Source organism: Harpia harpyja, chromosome Z (genome assembly GCF_026419915.1).
Source record: "Harpia harpyja isolate bHarHar1 chromosome Z, bHarHar1 primary haplotype, whole genome shotgun sequence".
NCBI lineage: Eukaryota > Metazoa > Chordata > Aves > Accipitriformes > Accipitridae > Harpia > Harpia harpyja.
The window spans coordinates 99,974,082-99,996,261 of record NC_068969.1 but is presented as its reverse complement, the minus strand read 5'-3'; the positions used below and the strand labels follow the sequence as shown (position 1 = coordinate 99,996,261).

Below are 22,180 nucleotides of genomic sequence, written 5' to 3'. Positions count from 1 at the left end.
AGAACAATCATGGTTTGACCTGATTTTGACTTGAACCATCTAGCAATGACCCAGCAATTTGGGGCACTGTTCACCGTTCCCAGCTGGCAGTTTCTAAGAAGGAAGGCCACTATTGGACTTTGATAACACAGACATGGCAAAACTGTGCCAGCTGCCCTCAGAGCCCGTGAATGCGCAAGGCATTGTTTCTTATAACTGTTTTAAATATGGAGCTTGACTGATTTTGGCAATGGATTGTATGACATGTTTTCCCTTCACAACAAAAAGCAGGATTCAATGATACAGAGAACACATCACAGACCTATGCTCTTCTCATGCCATGAAACTTGCTAAAAAAAACCCCCAACCTTGACATATCTTTCCAAAAGTACAGATGTCATCCTGTGCTCTGTTGGGTGGGTTTTATATATATATATATATATATATATAAAAATATATATGTACACACAGGCATATATTCAGCACCAGTCGTCCCATAGCAGAGGATACTAAAAAGCATTACTTGGTATCACTGAAAATTACACAGGTTTCATCACCTATCAGATTGCTCCTCCTTTATTGTCCCCTTTTCTTGTTTCTTTTCTCTTTTTCCTGTTTATGCTTTCTTCTCTAAATTATTCAACTTCATTCTTCTCTGTTTTTTTTTCCCTCCTTTCAGTAGAGGGTATCGGCCAACTGATAACACAAACATCCTTGAGCAGGTCAGGCATGAGCACCACCCAACAGAAGACAGTCAGATTTATATTCCCATTAAGCAGCTACCTCTATTACAACAAGACGAATGCTACCTTCCTCCCACACAAGCACCTTGCTTCCAGACATGACATGACATGACATAAACCCCCAAACTGGAATACAGACTACAGTTTTAAGAAAAGAGATTTTTAATGGCTTGTATATCATATTCCAGCTTCCCCATCTCAAGTAAAGACCATCTTAACCAATGATGCTACTTCACAGAATCAAACAAAGCAGTTCTCCCTTCACTGGTGGCTTTCAGTGGTTTCATCTGCACAGATGAGTGGTTAGCAAGTAGGGAGAGCAGAAAAAACTTTCATCCAGGACTATTCTAGTCCAGTGCCTCTCTGTTCTAAAGAATGGCAGAAAACCATGAGTTTCTCTTAACAATTAATGATGGGATTTTACTCTTTGACATCCTTGTGTGGCAGTAACTCTGACAGACCGGTTCAGAATAGAGTGTAAACCTGCTTATTTGTGTCAATCTAATACAAAATTCATTCTCCTGGTCATTCATTGACTAGGTCAAATGAGATTAAATGTTACATAATAGAATCAGAAAGAGCATTTCAACACAGAAACAGCAAAGACAGGAAAGTTTTCTGTACCATGAAGAACTACTCAAATACTTTAATCTTACCTCCCTGAGGGGATCATTGAGCTCATTCAAAATGTTTTCTTCATCGAAGATCTTGCCTTGGTAGCGGTGCTCATAGTAATCATGGATCTTCTGGCGCATTTCAGCAGGTAACTTGTGGAATGACATGTACTGTTCCACTTGTTTGTACTGTCAGGACAATAAAAGGAAGAATCAGAAAAAAAACCCCTACTTTTTTACTATCTAAAGGCACCTACGAAATGAAAATTTATTCATGTATCCACTTAAGCTTTACATATTTCATAAAGACAACATTTTATTCATATGTCAGAGAACCCTCACACAGATATTAGTTAATTTAGTATTACTCACGTGACAGCACAACTAGAAATTACAGAAACTGTCTTTAGTGGTGATGCTAATATCCACATCAATATGTAAGTTTTAGTAGCCAAACCCTCACACTTGTCACACTTTGTTCCCTAAATTCCCAGCTATACAGAAGTTGTGAAAGTACATCAACACCATTTTTAGCTCATTCCATGCAGCAGACAGGGAAACTGTACACAGTGTCCATCTACGTCTCTAGTGCTGCATTCGGAGAGAGTTTAAGGTATGAAATTTCAGAAACTGGCTATGCTGTATTAATATGCAACATATTAATGTTGTGTATGCTTATAAAGTGACTGAAGAACAAAGTTAAAATCTGTGGAAATAATGAAGTAGAAAGCATTCCTCAGGAGGAATGAAGAGAAGAGAGAAGTGAACTGGAAAAATAAACATGACATGAGGAAATAGAAAGTGGGGGAAGAGAGAGATGCCAAGACCCAGGAGACTGATAGGATCTCACTTCATTTACCTTGCGCATTTGGTTTCCTTGTTTCTACTAGTCCTCTGTCCTGTCTTCTGCTTTGTTTGCATCCCTTCTTCAGAAGCCTTTTTGGATAGCATCGTTTTCAGAAAAGAAAGTCCCAAACTAACATACTCAGAGTTGTACTGTACTAAACTATGTGATACATCTCAGACCCACAAAATGGAGAAGTTGCCTATACCACAAATGGACAAGTACCACCTGACCAAGACTTTTGCCCCTCAGAACTCCCTTCCTTGTCTGAGTTGAAGAGGATGAAACCCCTCCCAGGCTTATAGGTGAGTTAAAACTTGGCAGAAACTTGGTTTACTTCTGTAAAGAGTCTTCCTTTAATTTTTTTATTCATTTTTTCATGTTTAATTAGGCCATTTTAACTGTTTTCAGTGAAAAAGCCAATGAAGTCTTAATTAGGATCAGCATCTCTGTAGAGCAATTACATGAATTTATAATGTACATGCACTCCTTACGAACTGCAGCACATATCCTTTAACTTGTATAACTGAAGGCTGCTCCATCTTCTGGAACTGAAATTAGTTTTTGCTTTGCAAAGTGGCATAAGATCAGATGAGGCCATGTGCACAACATGCATTCCACAAATAAGAGGAAAGTAATTTTGCATGGGACTATTAAACAATGTATGATGAATATGTAAGTCTGATTTAACCTCTGCACAGCTATTTTGCACCTCTGAAGCAAGAATTCTTCACCCCCATCCTTTAGAAGCGAGATTTAAATTTGCATGCTCATCATCAGTTTCTGTTCTGATATGGAGAAATTTATCCACACATTGTGGGTTTGAGTCAGAGTTTTGGGTCACCAGAAGACAGACATGTTCTAGCATAAACAAATTATTGCTTCTAAAATTACCCTACTAATCAGTCGCAGCTAATCTAGGCACAGATTTACTTAGAGGGAAAGGACAAGAGATTGCCCAGTGCTCTACATACCTCACCAAGGTGGTCACATAGCCCTAGCTGCTGTGCAGCGCTCCAGCTTTTCTGCAGCAAAGCCAAGGAGAAGATGCACTGCGCAATGTCCCCTTCGTGTCTGTGTCCAGCCTTCCATTGCTGTGGCCCCATGTAAGGATGTGTAACGTGTGTTGTGTTGTAGTACACATGGGCAGGGAAGGGACTTCACTGTGCTCCCTAGCACGGGGGCTGCACCCCTCTACCCAATCTTATTTGCATACAAATATGCTTGAGCAACACTAATGAGGAGTAATCCTTGTTAATAAAAAATAGACATTCATTGAGATGTATATTGTAAGAGAGCTGCAAAGGACTTTTATACCAGAATGACCTTGAATAAGAGAACATTAATGCTAAAAGCAATTTGCTTTGCCAGCAATTTACAGTGCTCCCTTTCATTAGTGCTGTTATTTGAATAGGTGCTTTCTCCCACACACCCGAGTTCTTTTCTATACCAGGGTTTATGCTTACACATGAGAATTTTAGGGAAACAGAAAAAATAAAACTAGTAGGAAGGTAGTGCTTATCACTGGTGTATCTTAAAATGTTTCCAAATTAGTAACACACAGAATAATAGGGACAGCTGCATATTAGCAACATTTTCTTTAAAAAATCTACAAGAAGGAAGTTAAAGTCTCCCACAATTCCAAGAAATATTTAACCATCTAAAATACTATCAAGGTCTCTTCCTATGTCAAATTATCTGACCCTGTGAGTGTACAGTATACTATCACTATCACCCTGTAATAAATCTTTTCTTAAACTTTCTCGGTGTTATTTTCACTCATATTCTGTATCATTCACGTTACTACTGCTCCCTTCTTGACATTCTGTCATAGCATTCACGTGAAGTGTTCCCTCAAAACTTCTAACACTCTTTTCTTCAGCAGCTGATATCTTCCACTAACTCAGTCCAAGTAATGATTGCTGTTTTATTTCTCAGAAAAGCAAGTTTATTTTTTCAGCGTGCTATATGTTATGTCACTGTGGTGTGTCACATGCCAGTTGCAAAAAACTGTGCTAAAATGAAGATGCAAAGGAGCAAAATTAATATGGTCTTGCTCATTTCATGTAATAAAACACTAATTTTTCCAAGTTAGTTCTGAAGAATATTTTCTCTATGGGTATCACAGATATCAATAATGGTTAGAGATGGAGATGTTTTTCACTTTTAAATAATTATAATGAATTTTGTTGGGGTTTTTTACTCATGAAAAAAATGCAAATAACTTAAAGAGAACTGAACTATTTTCTGGGAAAAAAAAACATGTCAAAAAGGTTTAAAAATTCTCATTAGCACCGTGAATCCCTTGAATAAAAATGAAAATTCAGTAGCTTCTTCCCCTGATTTTTCTAAGTGCGATTTTACATATGAAGTTGATAAAATTGTCAGTGAAGTTAAATTTCGTCAAAACTTTGTATTTTAATCATATTTAAAAGAGCTGTAACTGATCCTGAGTCATCCATCAGACCTGACACTTGAACCTGCATCTTTATATGAGTGGAATAATTTCTCTCTAACTCTTCTCATTACACTGTATCCTGTATCTCTTCCCTTCCAGGTTGAAAATTTTGGTTTGCATGGGTTTTTTTGTTTTGTTTTGGTTTAGTTTTAGGGGTTTGTTTGTTTGTTTGTTTTCTTGTTTGTTTTGCTTTATTCAGAAAAGAGATGGCTTAAGTCCACATTCACTAAAGCACCTTTGGTGCTTACATCTGTATGAAATAATTTTCAGAGCCACAGCAAGTTCCCTCAAAACTGACTTTAATTTCTTTTACTTTTTTTTTTCCCTTTTCTTATGCCACATGGGAAGCACCAAACTACATTCAAAATCTAAATGACTGTGTTAAAACTCTCTTTTTAATTTTAAATTGCCTTTCCATCCTTGCTCCTGCCTGACACAAGGAGCACTTCATTTTCCAGGGAGGACTGTTTAGTAAGGGACTCCATGCGTGCACATCTAAAGGGATGTCAGAGGCCTCTAAAGGCAACAGAAAACTAACTCTGATTCCAGGGTTCTGAGGGGAGAAAGAGGCATCCAGGCTATTCAGCAGAGCCTGCGCTGGATGAAGACATGGCAAGACAAAGGAAAGCTAAGATAAACGTTTTAAAATGAGAACATTGTTGTTTTGTCTAATGTTACTACACACAAGTGACTTTATTTCCATAAAACCCTAAACATGGTCCAGTTAACCTCAATATGTTTTCTGGTAATCAAATGCTTTCAGACTGCTTTAAAAAACTTCTTAATGCATACTGATGTAGCTGACTGCAATTAAATAAAAAGATTGTCAACTTTCTTTCTTTCCCTGGATCAGCTGGCTTATACTCTGAAATATGGAGATCACAAGCCTTCTGATCCTACTTGATGCCATTTAAAATGCTTTTATTATTCATACAAATACCTATTTTTGTATCCTGCTGTGCCTCTATACTATCTACTCTGTTTTTGGCCTGTACAAAGTATATATTCTCTTTGCACTTTAATCTTCCTCTCTCTCAAATTCATTACATGTTGTCTTATATTTTCATAGAAGTAAACAGTATTTTTGAATGCTGATGCTGTTTTTCATACCCAGTACAACTATGTATTCCTGGTCTATTCAATAACTCACTGAATGGAAGAAATACTGTGTTGCTGACTGTTCCATGCCTATCTCTTTTTCCAGGTGAATATTGAATTGTTTGTCCTAAAATGAGTATGTATATTAATGTATGTGGTTTATATATTGCACTGCCATAATTTCAGTAATTTCTATCCCAGTGTTTTATATTCATCACTGAAATGAAAATACCCATAAATGCTACACAAATAAACAAATAAAATTGCTGAAATAGGTGAGAGCTAAGTGGATTTCAAAGTTAGATATTTCACAGATTTTTACTGCAAAGCATCATCCAGTAATAACTGCTTCTTGTTGTTTCAGCCATAATCTTATTCATGGGCTTCTTGTATGTAGCAAAGTTCTGCTACTATGTTCCTCCACAAAAGGTGAGTAGTATGACATTGATCACATGAGGTCCTCAGTAGAGTTGGTTAGGAAACTACAGTTATCCTTAAAAAAATAGGAATGGAAAAAGACAAAGGAGAGGAGTGAGGTCTTTTTCATAACAATTTCCAACTGAAGCAGGGAAAATATTTTAAAATAAGACAGTAGACCAATACAGGCAATATCCCAATGAAACCAGTAAAATGGAAACCTGAATGTTGATCTCTCACAAGATATTTTAGTACATAAGTTGAGCCTACTAGGTCCTTTCCTCATAATATTTCATAACTATCAAGTTGCCTTTTTTAGCTGAAAAAATTCTGAGAGTCCTAATAATCTTTACAGCTTAACATTCAGTCCTTGATACAATAAACCACATAAACATATGAAATACATGAAAAGTATCAGTTAAAAACCATGAAACTAATGACATTCTCTTATTGTACCTGGACCTGGTCACACCCAAACTATCTGAATACAACAAGTGCCAATGTCAGATTCTTCCAAAATGTCAGCACTCAACTACATTGATAACTGACTAGCTTTTTTTAAATGACCTATGTCCCTGTACCACCACTTGAAAATCCAGCTTGAATGATATGCCTTTTGCACTTCGTACAATGATTTTGTCCTTGGCAACAGAGACTCACTTCTATGAAAACTCCCCCCCAAAAAACTGTAAGCATCTGTAAAAATGTTTATGTTCAGGTTCTCTTTCCTTTTACCACAAGTGTAATCCTGACCCTTATAGTACATTAATAAAACATTTTAATTGTGTTTTTAACATACTGTACAAGATGTTAATATAAAATTAATCACATACAGACAGGCTAGGAAAAAAAGAGGAAGTAGCACTTTACTGGAGGTTTATATCCAGTCAAAGCCACAGTCTTACGAATACAAACTTTTCAATGTGATGTAAAAAAAAAAATCCTATATACTGATTACAAATGTAAAAAGAAAGCAGAAATAATTTGTAAAATCCTTCTGCTGAATTAAGGAAGTTCAGTCCCACAATTTAGATGCAATAAACTCATCAGTATTCTTAAAATGGTTTGAAATTGCTTGCCTGCCATGTATAAAATAAGAATTTAAGCAGCATTGCAATACACAGATTTAACTCACTGAGAAGGAGCAGAAAGGTGAGAGGAGGCAATTTGATCAAGATTGAAGCCTTTCTAAATAATGAACATCAAGCAAAGAACCATCAAAATTCTGCATGGTTTCTAAACTACATTAGGAAAAATAGCTCCCCTGAGTTATTGAATTTATTCCCCTGATATTGCAAAACCTCAGATCACATAACGCCTTATAAACAAATCAAGCCATCTCAAAAACAGTTAGACTTTCTCTCTCCATCAATCCTTTAAGAATATTGTTTCAAGAAGCTCACTGGTCTTCTATATAGTTCTGAACCTTATTTTAAATTTCAGTCTAAATGTACGCAGATGCAGTTTAAATTAATTAATGCTTAGTACAAAATTATCTAGCAGCTCCAAAAGCTTGTGTTCCTTGGTATTTCTCTCTGGAGTGTTTATAGATGGGAATCATGTCTCTTCTCAGCCTCGTCCAAGTAGTATATTCTACTTTTTGTTCAGAAGACAGCATACTGGCCTTCATCTTTTTCATCCATTCTGACTTCAGTTCATCTTTCTCCAACTGCAATTACTAGAACTGTACATAATATTTTAGAGGAAGTCTCACCAATTCATAATTCATACTACTATTTCTTTCCCATCTAGTGGAAAACCAAGATGCATTGAAATGGTTGTTTTCAGTCATTCTACGAGCAGCTTCATCACTCAGATTCCTCATTTTCTCCTCGCCACTTGCAATTCCTGTGCTCCTAATCTTCCAGTTTAGAGCAGCAGCTTGTACTAGTACCTGAGTCCTTTGATTTTTAAATTCTGAATTTCATCTTATTATTTCGCCTCTCAAAACTCAACTCAATCTTTCTATAAAGTATCTTGATCTTTCTATAATATTAGCATCTGAAGCCTTATACTGTCCTAAGGTTCATATCATCATTGAACTCATCAGCACACTCCTGAAGGTATTATGCAAGCCTAGTGACAGTATCGTGCCTTTAGGTATTTTTCTACTAGGCTTGTTCCAGCTTGATATCTGGAAAACTTGCAACGGGCCCACAACCAAACTGGGGGAAGGACCAGCAGCAGTACATGTGAAAGCAAAGAAAATTGCTGTCTTACACTAGCTTTGCTTGTGAGAGCAGGAGGAGGTCTACATACCCTAAAGCAAATCAGTTTTGTGTACATGACACATTATGGTCTACATAGAAAGTGTCACATAGAACAGATCCCAGAAACTCCTTATACATCCCAATACTTAAATGATTTTCATATTTGTAAATTTTCATCTATGGCTACTTTCAAAAAATCAAGCAAATCAAAAGGCAGCAAATTTGACTATCACCAAAATTGGACTTTGAACAGAAACTTTTAGAATTACAAAATTAAGACTGCTCTCTTTCTGTGCTAAATAGTCTTGAAAAATGTGAACTGACAAAAAAGAATGGAAAGTTTTTAGTGCGATACCTTAGTTCAGCTTTCTAAAAGTCAAGTGTATAATTTAAACCAGTTACCCTGACTCTCTCTCTCATAACCAGAGATAGATATAACAAGGGGCAATTAATCTCATTCTAAAATTCATGTCTCGCATACATGGCATAAAGTCACCTTTGTCATCCTTCTCTCTCTCTCTCCATTGACCCTAGGGGAGGTCTAAGTGACTAGCACTGACAAATTAGCTAAATATCAACTGTAAGCATGTATTTTAAAATAATGATTTATTTAAAGATTCTAAAATATGAACCTTTCTATTGTGATACACATATATATACAGCATCCGATCCAATAGGAAAATACTAAAGGATTACTTTCAAGTTCATTTGCCCTTATAACTGTGCTTCTAAAATTTTAGACTTAAAGGAAGAAATTTAATAAATTTAGTTTTCAAAAGAAGAAAGTGAATGCTACAGGGAGACACTGATGAATCTTTAGTTATCAAATGCCAGGTGAGGATTTTATATTTGTGTTTCAGACTTATGGAAAAAAGCACATGGGTCCTCTACATTGGAAGTGCAATAAATGAGGTACTATCTGGTTAAAAGGGAAAGGCCGTTAGTATGCCAACACATCACTGAATAACAACTGACAAAATGCACTGAACTACAAAACGGTCTGATGTATAAAGGATTTAATTCTAATAAAGCAATATAATTATAAAATTTCTCCCCTGACTAACTTTTTAGTAGTGACTAGACACATGATTCAGGTGACTGTCAGTTATCTTATCTGGCAGAGCATATGCCATTTCAAAAACCAGCTCATCTGAATAGGTTTTCAAGTAAGTGTTGAATAAAAAGGCAAAGCCCAAATATTTTCATATGATCCAAATAGCTTTTTCTTGGTAGAGAATTTCTATAAACACTCAGCTTACAATGTTATGAAACAATTTTCCAGTATTTTTCAATCCCTGTGAAAGTTCATTGGGTTTACACCTCAGGGGTTGAAATGTAATTCCTGCACTTCCCACGAAATATAAGCAGGTATCATTGATGTCAAAATCCTTTTTCTCTGTGCTATTGTGCTGTTAAGGCCTTGAAATGAGCTGAAGGAAACAAGGAGCTTTGTCTCTTCTCTTGTCCTTCACTTTGTTGGGCACAAGATTTTATTTTCTACCTACAGAATTTTTTTTTTTTTTTCAGTGAAGAAAAGGGTGAAAAACTTTCTGATGTAGTTCAGGGCAGGGGGCGGGGGAGAGAGGGAATTGTTTCAAAGCATGTAAACATTGACATTAATTTGCTTATTCATGGAGTTCTAGGCCCCTCACTTCTATGCAGGAGGTACCAGACAGACGACATTGCAGGAAAAGAGGGGAGGTTCAACAGGGATCCTGAGATACAGAATGCGAGGGATGCCATTTGCAATGGTTGTTTAAGCAAATACAGTTTAACATGGAAGCTATCCAAAACAAAATGTAAAATGTTTTAAGCTAAAACAAAATTATGTATTTGGGGTTTTTTGTTTGTTTGTTTCATTGATTTTGGTGCTGTTTATTTTTTAAAAAGGAAAATGGATATAATTTTCTTGGAGTGTGGAAAGGTTAATAGTTTTGGTGGAAAATTTTGCTTTGTGGAAAGTGTGTTTGGTATTAGAAATATCCACTTCCCCCTCAAGCAGTGCTAATACATAGCTCTGGAGGTAACAAAAGCTGTATGGACATGGACAGAACTGAACGATGATCACACATTTGCAACGAACTGCAGCTGGGTAGAGGCTTTGCCACATTAACTACACAAGAGGTTTTATTGCCTCTTTCTCAAAATTATTCAAATGCCTAAGTGGACTTGGAAAGCAAATAATCATGGAATTACACAAACTATTAACTATGCAGGGAACTTCAATTCCTGGTTAAAAATGAAACCTATCAAAATAACATTCTGGTTTACAATTCACAGAAGTATCTGTAATGTCTACTATGCTTAAATTTAGTATTCAACTGAATGTTGACTTATCACTCAAATTACATTGAAGAGGGAATGTAAAAAATGCCAACTGAAGTTTCATCTGACCAAAAATTCACAGGTGATTAATTTTTAAGCAATATATCTTTATTTCATTTGTTGAGATTTCATTCTGCAGCAGAAGGATAACTGCAAGTGCAGTGAATGAGTACTGAAAGAATATGAAGGGGAACAGTTTTTCGCCTTCTGAAAAAGGAGTAACATCACTTTTTAAAAACAATCTTTCAGCAAAATATACTTTTTAAGATTAAAGGGATAAGATTTGCAAAATTCTGTGCAAAGACCACAAAATGAAAATACATAACTTCCATTTAAAGGCACTATTTTGAATGAAAACATTGAGTATTTTAGACAGCCACTTTGCTAAAACACTTTATAAGCTGTTTCAATTAAATTCAATATATTCTATTACGCAACACTATTAAAATAGTATGTACAAATTACATGTCGTTCCCCCCCGCCAAAAAACAGAATGTGCAATTTCATATGGCACATTTCCCCATTTTTATGATACCTATCTCCCTCTCATAGGAAGCAATAAATTAATTTGCTTTTTTCACTCATTTGAGAAATTAGATAATAGATTGTTTACAAGCTTTTAAAATGATCTCTTAACCCAAAATTTAATAGTTCCAACTCACTAGCTGAGCTGCGTGGTTGTATGTCTAGATATCACATGATATTGCTTCTGTTTGCTGAATGAATAATCTAATTTGTATAAATAAAAATAATGTCTGAAAAAAGTCCCTGAGGCTCAATTCTCCCAGGAAGAATTTGAATAACATCAGACAATCATAGACAGCAGGCTACATTTTTCTTCCTTTTGCAAGAACTTCCAGTCTAACTTTGTAAGTGGCTTCTATGTTAAAATAATAATAAAAGACATTAAGTTACAGATTAGTGGGAAAGGAATGAGAAGAATTGTATAGCTTATATTTATTAATGGCTATTTAACAGATTTTCAACTCAAATTTCTCTTGTCACATTTATTCCAAGAACCTTGTATTTTTCTCTTCTTTAACTCCTTAGCGTGTCACCTGCTGCAAGCATTACTCCTGACACACAGTGGTGTAAATGAAGTAAAACCAGTATTCCTGCTCCCAAAAGATGGGGAACCCCTATTTTTGGCCCAGCCATTGTTTGACTGTGGGAGTCTGGGCAGGGCATGTAGATACTGCAGGATACTGTTACATGCATCTTTTCCATCTCAGACTGCAAACAGTGCTATTTAATGAACCTGTCAGCTGGGTGATAAAAGGTCTCTGAAGTTATTATCTCTTCTCTGCAGTTGTCAGTCATACAATCCATTCACCAACTGTTTGTGTGCCTCAATTCACAGTTACAGAACCAAACAATAATATAGTGGGTCTGCTGCTCTGTATTAGCTGCGCTGATGCCCCTTGCCTGGAGCTTCAGCTACCGGCAGCTACAACAGAGTGGAGAACATGATCACCAATCAGCTCTCTTCTACAGTAAGGGAATCCTACCTCACTAATGAGTATCCCTCATTATTGCAAAGCCCTCATGTTATGCAAACACAGCATAGGTCTAAGCTTTTACCTACTGCCCTTAGTTGACAACCTGAATGGTTTTTAGATTACCAGAGGACAGAAAGGAGAGAAATGTCAAAAACACCTTCCCAAGCTATAAAGAATTCTGGATAAATATTCCTAAAGTATTTAAGCTCAACTTCTGTTCAGTCTCACCCAATATTTAAAAGCATTATCTTCAGTAGCTGCTACGATGTATTTGGTATTTGCAGCACTCATTCTCTTCCATATGACAACAGGTTTTTTTACCTGTATAGGAGTGGACTCATTGCTTCTGTCCCAATATTAAAAATAATCTCTTTAGGCTCCTGCTCCATACTCACTGGAGGGCTGCAGCTGGTTTCCATGTGCTTGGCCAAAGGGGACTCTTGTCCTCCACTGGAAATTCAACCACGAGTCAAGAAACATTGCTGCACCCCTTGCAAGGGTTACTGTATGTCTGGTGCTTGTGCAGTTCATCCTTTTAAAATCCTTTTCATCCTAGCTTTTACTGGGATTATTAGGAAAAGAAAGAAAGGTTTTGCATGCCGAAATATCTCCATGTTTCAAATGGGGACAAGACTCAAATCCCTGTCCCTCTCTCGTATGTGTTCCCCCAACCACACTGGAAAAAGGAACGACTTCCATTTCACAAACACCGCTCATTTATGCATAGTCCTCTGGTCTACAATGGCAGGTTATTTAATGAGCCAGCTGAACTTTTGATCTGACTGTCGAGGCACCAAAGGACAATCTCTAACCAAATATTTGGTCAAACTTGAAGTTAGCGCTAGCCTTAACATTTACTTATAGGATGATTACCTGTGATGACAACCGTATATACCAAAAATGAGTAAGCACAGATGGTTCTCAAATGACCAGAGATCTGGTTGTGTTCAGAAAAGACACCAAACAGTGAACCTGCCAATCAATCATTTGGTTATCTTATTTCAGCAGGGGCAAAGTAGTAAGCTCACCTGTCCATCCCACAGTTGTTGAATGGCTGAACACACTATGAATCCAGGGATATTTCTACAATCTGCTTTCTTCACTGCTACTCTGCTTAGTATACAGGGATTTTCACAGAAGGAAAAAAACTAGTTTATAATCAACCATAGATCAAAATAAAAAGTAAGTTTCCTGCTGACTGGTATGACAGGTTCACTTTTATAGTTCTTTATCATGAGCTGGAACTGAAGTGATTTGTTTAGCCTAAAAACTATCATCTGTTTACTATCTATTTTTCACTAAGTACCTCCCAAAGAGCACTGTTGCTTCCAAGAATGCTTTAACCTGTCATTTTACTTACATGCAATAATTAAACATTTCCTTTCAATTGCCACAAAACACAAAATCTCTTATGGTTCTTTTCAATTAGTGTAATTGAGAAATTAAGTAAGTTATGGGGAATTTTCTGAATAGGATTTGTTTTCTTAGTCTGTTCTTTATCTTGCACAAATTTGCTTTTTACTGTTTTAAAAAGGGGAGGGAAGGGAAGGAGCATGAAAACCAGGCTAGTTCCTCTCTTCACAGAGGCAATGACAGAACTCTGATTTAATGAAAAAACTATCAAAGCCCCAAGACATGAAAAGAAAAGCATCTCTTCCCCATGCTACTATAGGTAAAACTGTATCAAGTCTAAGGCAGGATTATTTTCTTTTTTAATGCGGAAAATACTGTACAGATGACAGTTTATTAAAAAATGTCAGATATGCTGTAATGGTCTCCTTAAAATTGCCAGTTTCAAAGTGAAATTTAATACCTATCCAGTCATTTTGTACAATTTTCCTTCTCTTTTGAATGTTTTGGATTCAATTTTTTTTCTTTTCAATTTGCCTGTGCCAGTAAAAAGAATATACATTAAAAGAAGTGCCTGGAGTGGAGGGAGAGGAGGCACAAGGAGTTATTGCCCACATACACTCTGGGGGAAGAAGGGGGTGAGGGAGATGAGCTCGTCTCTGCTCAGTCACTCCTTCAGTTCAGCTCTCGGCATGAGCAGCAGTTTGTGCAGCTGAAGGACCTGTAATGAGGACATCTGTCCCTAGGCACTGAATGCATGCTGCAGCTACCTTTGATGCTGACCCTGGACACGGGGTGACAAGTGTCAATCACCTATTTTCATTTGAATGGAATTTTTTGAAAGATGCATGTTGGGTCTGCCTATCAGGAGCAGTGGTTTCCCATGGCATAGGCCTCACCTCACTCCATTGACCCTGCAATACAGAAACATTGCATAATGCTAAATTCAGCACGTGCTACAACGCCTTTAGCTAAATGGGCGTGCTTAGTTGTTAGCATCTCACACACAGGAAATGCAGTTATTTCAAGAAGCAATCTGAAGTAGTAATTTAGAAAAGAAATATAGAAAAAGGTATAATTAGGTTGATATTAGGTAACTTTATCTCTATTGTTTAATAGTTGTAATGAAAAGAAGAAAAAAAAAGTTTTATTAGCACTGTAATTGTTACATCTCTTGGTGCTGTGCCAACAGCTATGCTACTAGCAGCACCAGAACAAGCAAGACAGAAACACTGGCATGATACAGCTGCTGATCTTGGAAATTCTGGCTATGGTAAGACCTAATTATGGCTTGCCAGTTCTATTTGTATTAATTAGTGGAAAATGCTGATTCATGAAAAATAACTTGCTTTTTAAATGGATCCATTTCAAAGACACTTGCCTGGCAGTAAGTTTATCATGCATGGGAAGGTCTGTCCAAAGCTAAAGGGAGAGAAGATTCTTCAGTAAACAAAGATGGTCCAGTTCCTCAGTTATAGGATGTATTGCTTTTCTTGACCTCTGATCAAAGACCTGACAGTGTCCTAATGATGAGGAAATGGTTCTTCTAGGCTGGGCATCTCTCAGTGTCTTTTCTGCTTTGCCTAATAAGCACATATCAAGGCAGAGAGAGACAGAAAGTTCTCTTGTTCTTCATAGGGATAGAAATAGCGATGTAGATGATCACATTTCACCTTGCTTTTCCAATAGAGTATAATCACTTACACAGAATCAAGGTGGTGGGAAAAACTGACAGAGACTCATCCCTTGCAGATGCAACTCATGGGAAAGAAGGGTCTGCACAGGGCCATTGGCTGCAATTAATCCACCTCCTTGCAGGCATTTCACGTGTAAACACCTGTGTCAGTGTCAGACAGCTGCAATACTAAGATTTTTTTTTACAAACCACAGGAGCTTAGAGGACACCAGAAAACCTGCTCTGAGCAGGTAACCTCATTATTACTATTATTACTTTATGATGTATTGTTTAACATATACAGTCTGAAACCTTCCTGCATATTTTATTTGAGCATACAGTTTGTTACTGCATGATGCAAAGAGCCTTTCCACTTACAAAGGAGACTTGGAGATTATAATTTTTTTTTTTAGATAACCTAAAATTGTTTGTCAGACTGTTCAAGTCTCCAGCTTCACCTGAATCACTGAGGTTAACACATGATATCACACAATATTCAAGATCCCAAGCCTTCCGCAGCAACAACTGCAACAGTCCTACAAACTGCTCCTCTTCACATTCCCAGCCATTGTGTTTCATTCACTCTGACAAAACATCTGTAATCTCATCTTCTGTTTCTCCTTACCTTTTCTTTATCTAGTCTTGAAGTATAAATACTTCAGAGACATTCTTAGGGAAATTAATTTATGGCACCTGAAGGCTTTGCTGATAAATGACAGCCATGGCAGTAAAGTAATACTCCAAGCAACCTTTTGTACTCCCTTGAAAAGCATCTTTATAGACCTGATGGTTCTAGAGGAACGCCTGTGAGCGACAAGATGTATCCTCTTTTATTTCAGAATTATGGAACTTACTTACTAGGTAGCGAATGAACTTAAGACTTAAAGATAGTTCTTTAATTAGAATAAAATGAGAAATAAGAGAGCTAGAGACCCTATCAGGGATAGAAAAGCCAATGGAGCACATTCTGGAAAGAACGTTTTTTAAGGCAATTTATAGCTTTCTTCAAACAAATAGACTAACAATCCTTGTGATATTTCTAGTTGTAAATAAAGAAATAGTTCAATGCATCAAGCTTTCAATCACCCAAATGTATCAAATCTTACATAAAGAGTAAGTCTTATTTTTTATTCTCCAAAAAGACACACAAAAAGTTCTTAGTAATAGTGGATTACTACCCACATCTCTATGGAGATTTAACTCTCAAATGATGATACTGTATTTCTGTGCTGATGATTTCTGCAGAAACACTCAGGGAAAGTGTTTTATTCAATATAGCTCGGTTCACCCAAAGGTAAAGTCACAAAGCTGTAACTGCTAAAGAGAAATAATGGAACTTCTGTCAAATAATATCTTTATTTTCTTTTTTTCCTTCTTCCATAACAAGAAGGAGAAATACAGAGAGCTTTGGAGAAGTGGGCAAAACATCTATAAGATCCTATGAAAAGACATGAAAGTAGTGAAAGGCTAGCAAAGGGTTCTTAAAAAAGTCTACAGACAATTCTAAATTAAAAAGACCTAAGGATTACTTACATTTTCTTTGACTTATTTCTTCCTGTCTTAAGTATTTTTAGGAGCACTCTGAAATTTTAGCAAAATTGGCCTTAGTTTTAGAGTTGAATAAAGGAGCCTTTGTTTCCATGGCAAGAGAAGCAATTTGCACTCTAGTACCGCTGGCTGTGAGTATGATAGCCTCCGCTGGCTGTTGTTTCACATGTGCCATTGATAATCTAAGTCCACTTTTATTCTGAACTAGTACTCTAAACACCAAATGATTTTAAGGGCTAAAGCACCAGCTATATCAACTATAAGCTGGCATTTTCTTCGGTTTTTCACATGCAATACTGACATTTTCTCAAAGTGATGGCCAGCACAGAAGCCCTCTCTGACACACAGGCAAAGTATGTCAGAAATTGCATATAATGTAAATTATAAAGTTAAACTCTGTTTCGAGCAATTTTGTGCCTTTAGCCCTGGTGTGACATAGAAACCCAGGCCACCCCACTGAGGAATCGCCTTAAGCCACTGCAGATAGAGACAGCTTATTTTCTCAGCCTGCCACAGGATTGTTCCCTACCCTGTTCGTAACTGTACTGCAAATTTAAATGTCACATGCAATGGGGCATACACCTAATATTGATGGATATACCACAGAACAATGCTTTCATTAGTCTTTTTTCTCCTTTTTCTTGCTTTGTCACATTATTCTGTGTAATTACACCACTGCACCCTGTCTTGGGAAGCTCTCACTTTGTTGGCATAAGTGGCACAGCATCCTTCATAAAATGAAAGCGTTCTCCTGCCATGGCAAGACTGGTGGAAGGTTTAGATGAGGAGAGTTTTGAAGAAAAAGAGGCCATGTTCTCTGCCAGATGCCTTGGACACGGGCATAAGGATTGGGGGGCAGACTGGTAGACTGAGAAAATATGAAAGAAAATAAAGCTGAGGTAAAAACAAGGAAGAGTTAAGGTTTATGCCTGTCCCAAATAATTTCTGGGTTTGGCACTGTTTGGCAAGGTTACACTGTTCTTTGCTACCTTCCCCAAATCATGAACTCTTACAGAGCAAGAGCCAGTTTCTTAAATATTTTGCAAACAGAAATTTAAGACACAATCTTTCAGCAATAAAGAATTATATTTTCATAAACTGAGTTACATACACTAGTGGTTTTATTGTGCCATTGCTTTTCAGTCAGAGTTACTCACTGATTTTTATAGTTTTGCCTTAAAATCAATGGCCCAATATAGTCCATTAGAGTTTTAATCTCTTTTTCCCTTTTTATAGCAGTTCACTTACACCTTTTCAGAATTTTTTCCTAGCAAAACTGTTTGAACAGTAAATAATGTTGTCTGCCTTACAGGTGCACCTGATGGAGCAGGGATTATCAGCTGCTATCCTATCTCTGCCCATGCAACCCAAAACCTCGTGGCTGGCTGACTGGGTGATGTGAGATGGTGTCCAGGTAATTATTACCATTGATGGTTCTCACTTTGGGTGTCTTCTGTTATTTTGTTTGCACTGTCCACTTATAGAAGCTGCTGATGCTCAAAGTAAGTGGGGGAAATGCAGGTGGAAATAAAAGGCTCATCTCTATCCCGTTGCCCAAGAATCAGAGGGCATGCCAAATCATTTCCGAATTTCATCCAGATATGGTCATGTACTGCCCAATGGGAGGCTCTTCTCAGCAGATAAATTCAAGGGCCATCAACAAATCCCTCACTATAAGCTCCTATGTCTATCACAGTTCCTCCCTAAAACAAGCTGACAGCCTCTCCCCCTGGTGCAGTCCCAGTTCTTTCCTCTCTTCATCCTTCCCTGCCTCTCACTTCACATATCCTTTGGCTCCTGCTACTTCCAGCTGCTTTCTTCCTCGCAGGCATACCATAGGAAGAAGTCACAGATGCCTTTCTACTAGCTCTGTTACACTGATCAGTCACCTTTCGGGGCTCTCTGCCTCAATTTTCCTTTGCATTAGCCTTTTGGGCTGCCTCTGGTGTTGGTGATATTCCTGGCTGAGGTGAGTCCATGTTCATCTTCTAATGTTGCCCAAACAGGAGCTGAAAAACTCCTGATGCTGTGCAGGAGTGAAGCAACAAGAGAGCTAGACTCTTCCGCCAGGCGATCGCCCGCTCCTCTCACTTGCTTACATTCTCTAAAAAGTCAGGGGAAAAGAAAGGCCTATGCCAAAAAAAAAAAAAAAAAAGTTGAAAAAGGAGAAAGGATAGGGAGGTTTCTTAATTAAGGGAATTAACTCCATTAAACTCTGGTTACCAGCTCCTATCAAATGTCTAATAACAAACACTCAAAGACCTGCCTTCACTTTTCATTTAAAAATTGCTCAGTGTTCTCTTCAAAACCATATAAAATTATATTTACATTCACATCAAATTCTTCAGTGAAGAAACAACTTCAGCCAGCCCTGCCTGCATATATAGAGGCATCCAGCACTGCCCCTAATAAAAGGCATCTGATGAACAAATATTTTGTCTAGAAGATCATATAGATGCTTGTGTGAAAATGACATATTCCTAATCCCAAACTGTACAATGCAGGCCCATAGCATTGTGCATTTTTATGAAAAGATCTACTTTCATTATGCTTTTAGCATATATTTAGTGTTTAGAAAAATGTTCTAAAGGTTTTGTTGATTTTTTTTTTTCTTTGCAGAATTCTCCTGGAAAAGGTAAGTCTAGTGCACTTTATGAAAACACATGGAGATGATAAAAACATTTTACTTCTCTGTTCATTACTGAGTCTCTCTTCTAATACAGGTTTCTTGAATTAGTGTTATAGTATTTTTTCAAGGTTAGTAACCACTTGGACAAAACTGTTAATTTAGCATACAATAGAATACAAAGGACTGTTAAAAACTTTCTTTTGCAGAAAAAAGGTTTCAGTCCTACTGCTATCCTCTGCATTCCAAAGCCTTTATAAATCTACATTGCATATCTTAGTTGTACAAATTATTATGTTTTCAAGGCAGACATGCTTTAATTACTCAAACCTCAAGAAACAGGGTGAGGTCAGGAGAGAATTATGATTTAAAAGTCAAGATAAAAATAATCAATCCTTCTTTCTTCCCTTCCTCCCTAACAAGGCAAAGGAAAAAAAAGAATCTGCACAGCAAGGATTATTTTCTCACTCATAATATTATATTAGATAATATTGAGTGCTATTTCCTTCTACACATATAGGACACAAGCCAAATCATTCTAGTGTAACTGGGATAATTGCTGCCAGTTATATCTATCTGGTGTGAATCACAGAGTTTTTCTCTTGCTAAAAGGTAACTTGCACTATATGTGAACAGAGACTTTGAAAAACAAAAGTTAGTTCCTTGTTTGTATCCCTTTAAAAAAAAACTATTTAAAGTGTAACCCTATGATAATTACTGTGAAAAGAAAGCCGATTGTGTGTAAAATCTGGTTCTGGTGGAACTTCATGCCTTCACAGCTAATTTTATATAGTCATTACGAACATGGCTGAAATTATAATGAGCTTGCTTTGCAATTTCATATGGAAAACTGTTAGAAACCTAATCCATAATGCAAGACAGCGGAACACTTTATAGGTAAATTACCCACAACACAGCAATAAATCAAAGTCCCATCTGTCATTTTAGAAGCAGTGGGAGTCTATTACATTTTGGCACAGGTATGATGCAGCCGGGTGGATAGCACTTGGCTTGCACACTACCTGCTACTGGGAGGAACCAATCACCTTTTTAGAGATGCAAGGCAAAAATAACCAGCCTGATTACCCCAGCAAGACTGACCATAACAAGAAGCTGAAACACAATAAGGAAGTATCAGGACAAAAGAGGAGAGCAGTATAGTGAGAACATTCTGACTGATTTACATTCCTCTCCTAAAGCCTTACCCTTGAACTGAGCATACAATTCAGTTCCACTTGAAAAGTAACAAACTAACTCATTTATTTTGTTATCACTGTATAGTTAAAGGTGAGTAACTTCTGATTTTTGATTAGCAGGAGAGGGGGAATAGTTTTCGTCCTTAGTTGTTGCAATAGTATCTGTTGTTCTTTCCCATTTCAAAACTTGATAAGATCAAGGTCAAATTAAATACCACAACTATGTGCAGCAAAAATTCAGGTAACTATAATAAACACAAACTGATAAAGATTAGCTTACAGAAAGAGAAAGCAAGTGATGCCAGTAGAAGCCCTATCCTGACACAACAAATATTTTCATGTTCAGTGAATAAGTCTCTGTCTGTGCAGCCTCCACTGGCTGTCGTGGCTGTATTTACCTATGCATTTATATGTCAGATGGTTGAGTTCACAATACTCTTAATTATGCATCAAAATATTTAAAAGCATGCACACAAATAAAATAATTAACATATCTACAAGTTCCTTCATGTGCATGTTCTTTTAAATAACAGTATGCACCCTGTGAAACTGAATATCTGAAAAGTTTTTTCTGAGCTGCAGCCATGTGTTTTTTCCCTTTCAGAATGTTTTGTAATTCAGCTATACCAAATATCTTTTAATAACTTGCTTTATTCTAAGAAATCTCAGTGCCTTCTACGAGGATCAATAAGGCTCACAGAAGACAGGAATACTACATCTATCCATTTAGCAGCCTGTCACCTGATGTTTGCCAAAACAGCTTAAGATGATAAGATGATTCAGAAATAATCCAAAACTCAAGACTTACAGACCCTTTTCTAAGTATAATACACTCCGGACTTCCAAATAAAATCACAAAACCAAGAATTATGACTACCTGAAAGAATCCACAGATACTGTCTCAGGCAATGACTCTTAGTTACACCTAAATATTTAGGGACTAATGAATTTTCTACTTCACAATGCTACAATGACTGTAATGCTTTTGGCACAGTCAATATTCGGTCTCGAAGGTCTGAGACTGTACAAAACTTTTAGCAACTCTTGTACCTGATCATTCATAACACACTTCAAAAATTGTTTACTATTTAAAATACTGCACTGTGGCAAAGCTAAATAGGATATATATCTGTGCAAGCTGATGAGATTTTTATAAAAACTTGCAAAACTACAGGCTGGCAGTCAGTGACAAGGTTTTGCTTTATTTCCCTTTTTTTTTCTTGCAAGTAGATATAACTACAGGATAAGCTAAACCATTCCTTATTCTCCAAAATAAGTAATTCCTTTGGGGTGCCATGTATACTGTAGCACAACTGCACAGAAAAGATAAGATTTATCTGCCAAGTGGCTCACCTTCACCAGCAATCTGAACGTGACATGACCTACTGCTAAAATTATGCTGTATAAGTGAAAACGGACATTTGTTAAGTGAAGGAGTTGAGACCACTCACAGAACATTTTTGTGTCACACTGTTTTCAGGTTTTCTAAAAACCACTAGCAGCATCAGAAAAGCAAATGTGAACGCCATGAAAAGCTACTGAACTTAGAAATCATGAGAAACTTTGCTGCTCAGATCAGAGCAGATCCAGGAATTAGA

The 22,180-nt window shown here is 36.9% G+C and overlaps 1 protein-coding gene across 1 annotated transcript in view; it reads right to left on the bottom strand.

The window, feature by feature from the left end:
- HCN1 (hyperpolarization activated cyclic nucleotide gated potassium channel 1) overlaps positions 1-22,180 on the bottom strand; it is a 205,467-nt gene that overhangs the window by 45,800 nt on the left and 137,487 nt on the right. The window contains exon 5 of the mRNA XM_052777989.1: positions 1,379-1,525. Within this exon, the coding sequence (XP_052633949.1) occupies positions 1,379-1,525 (147 nt within the window). The remainder of the gene's footprint in view (positions 1-1,378; positions 1,526-22,180) is intronic.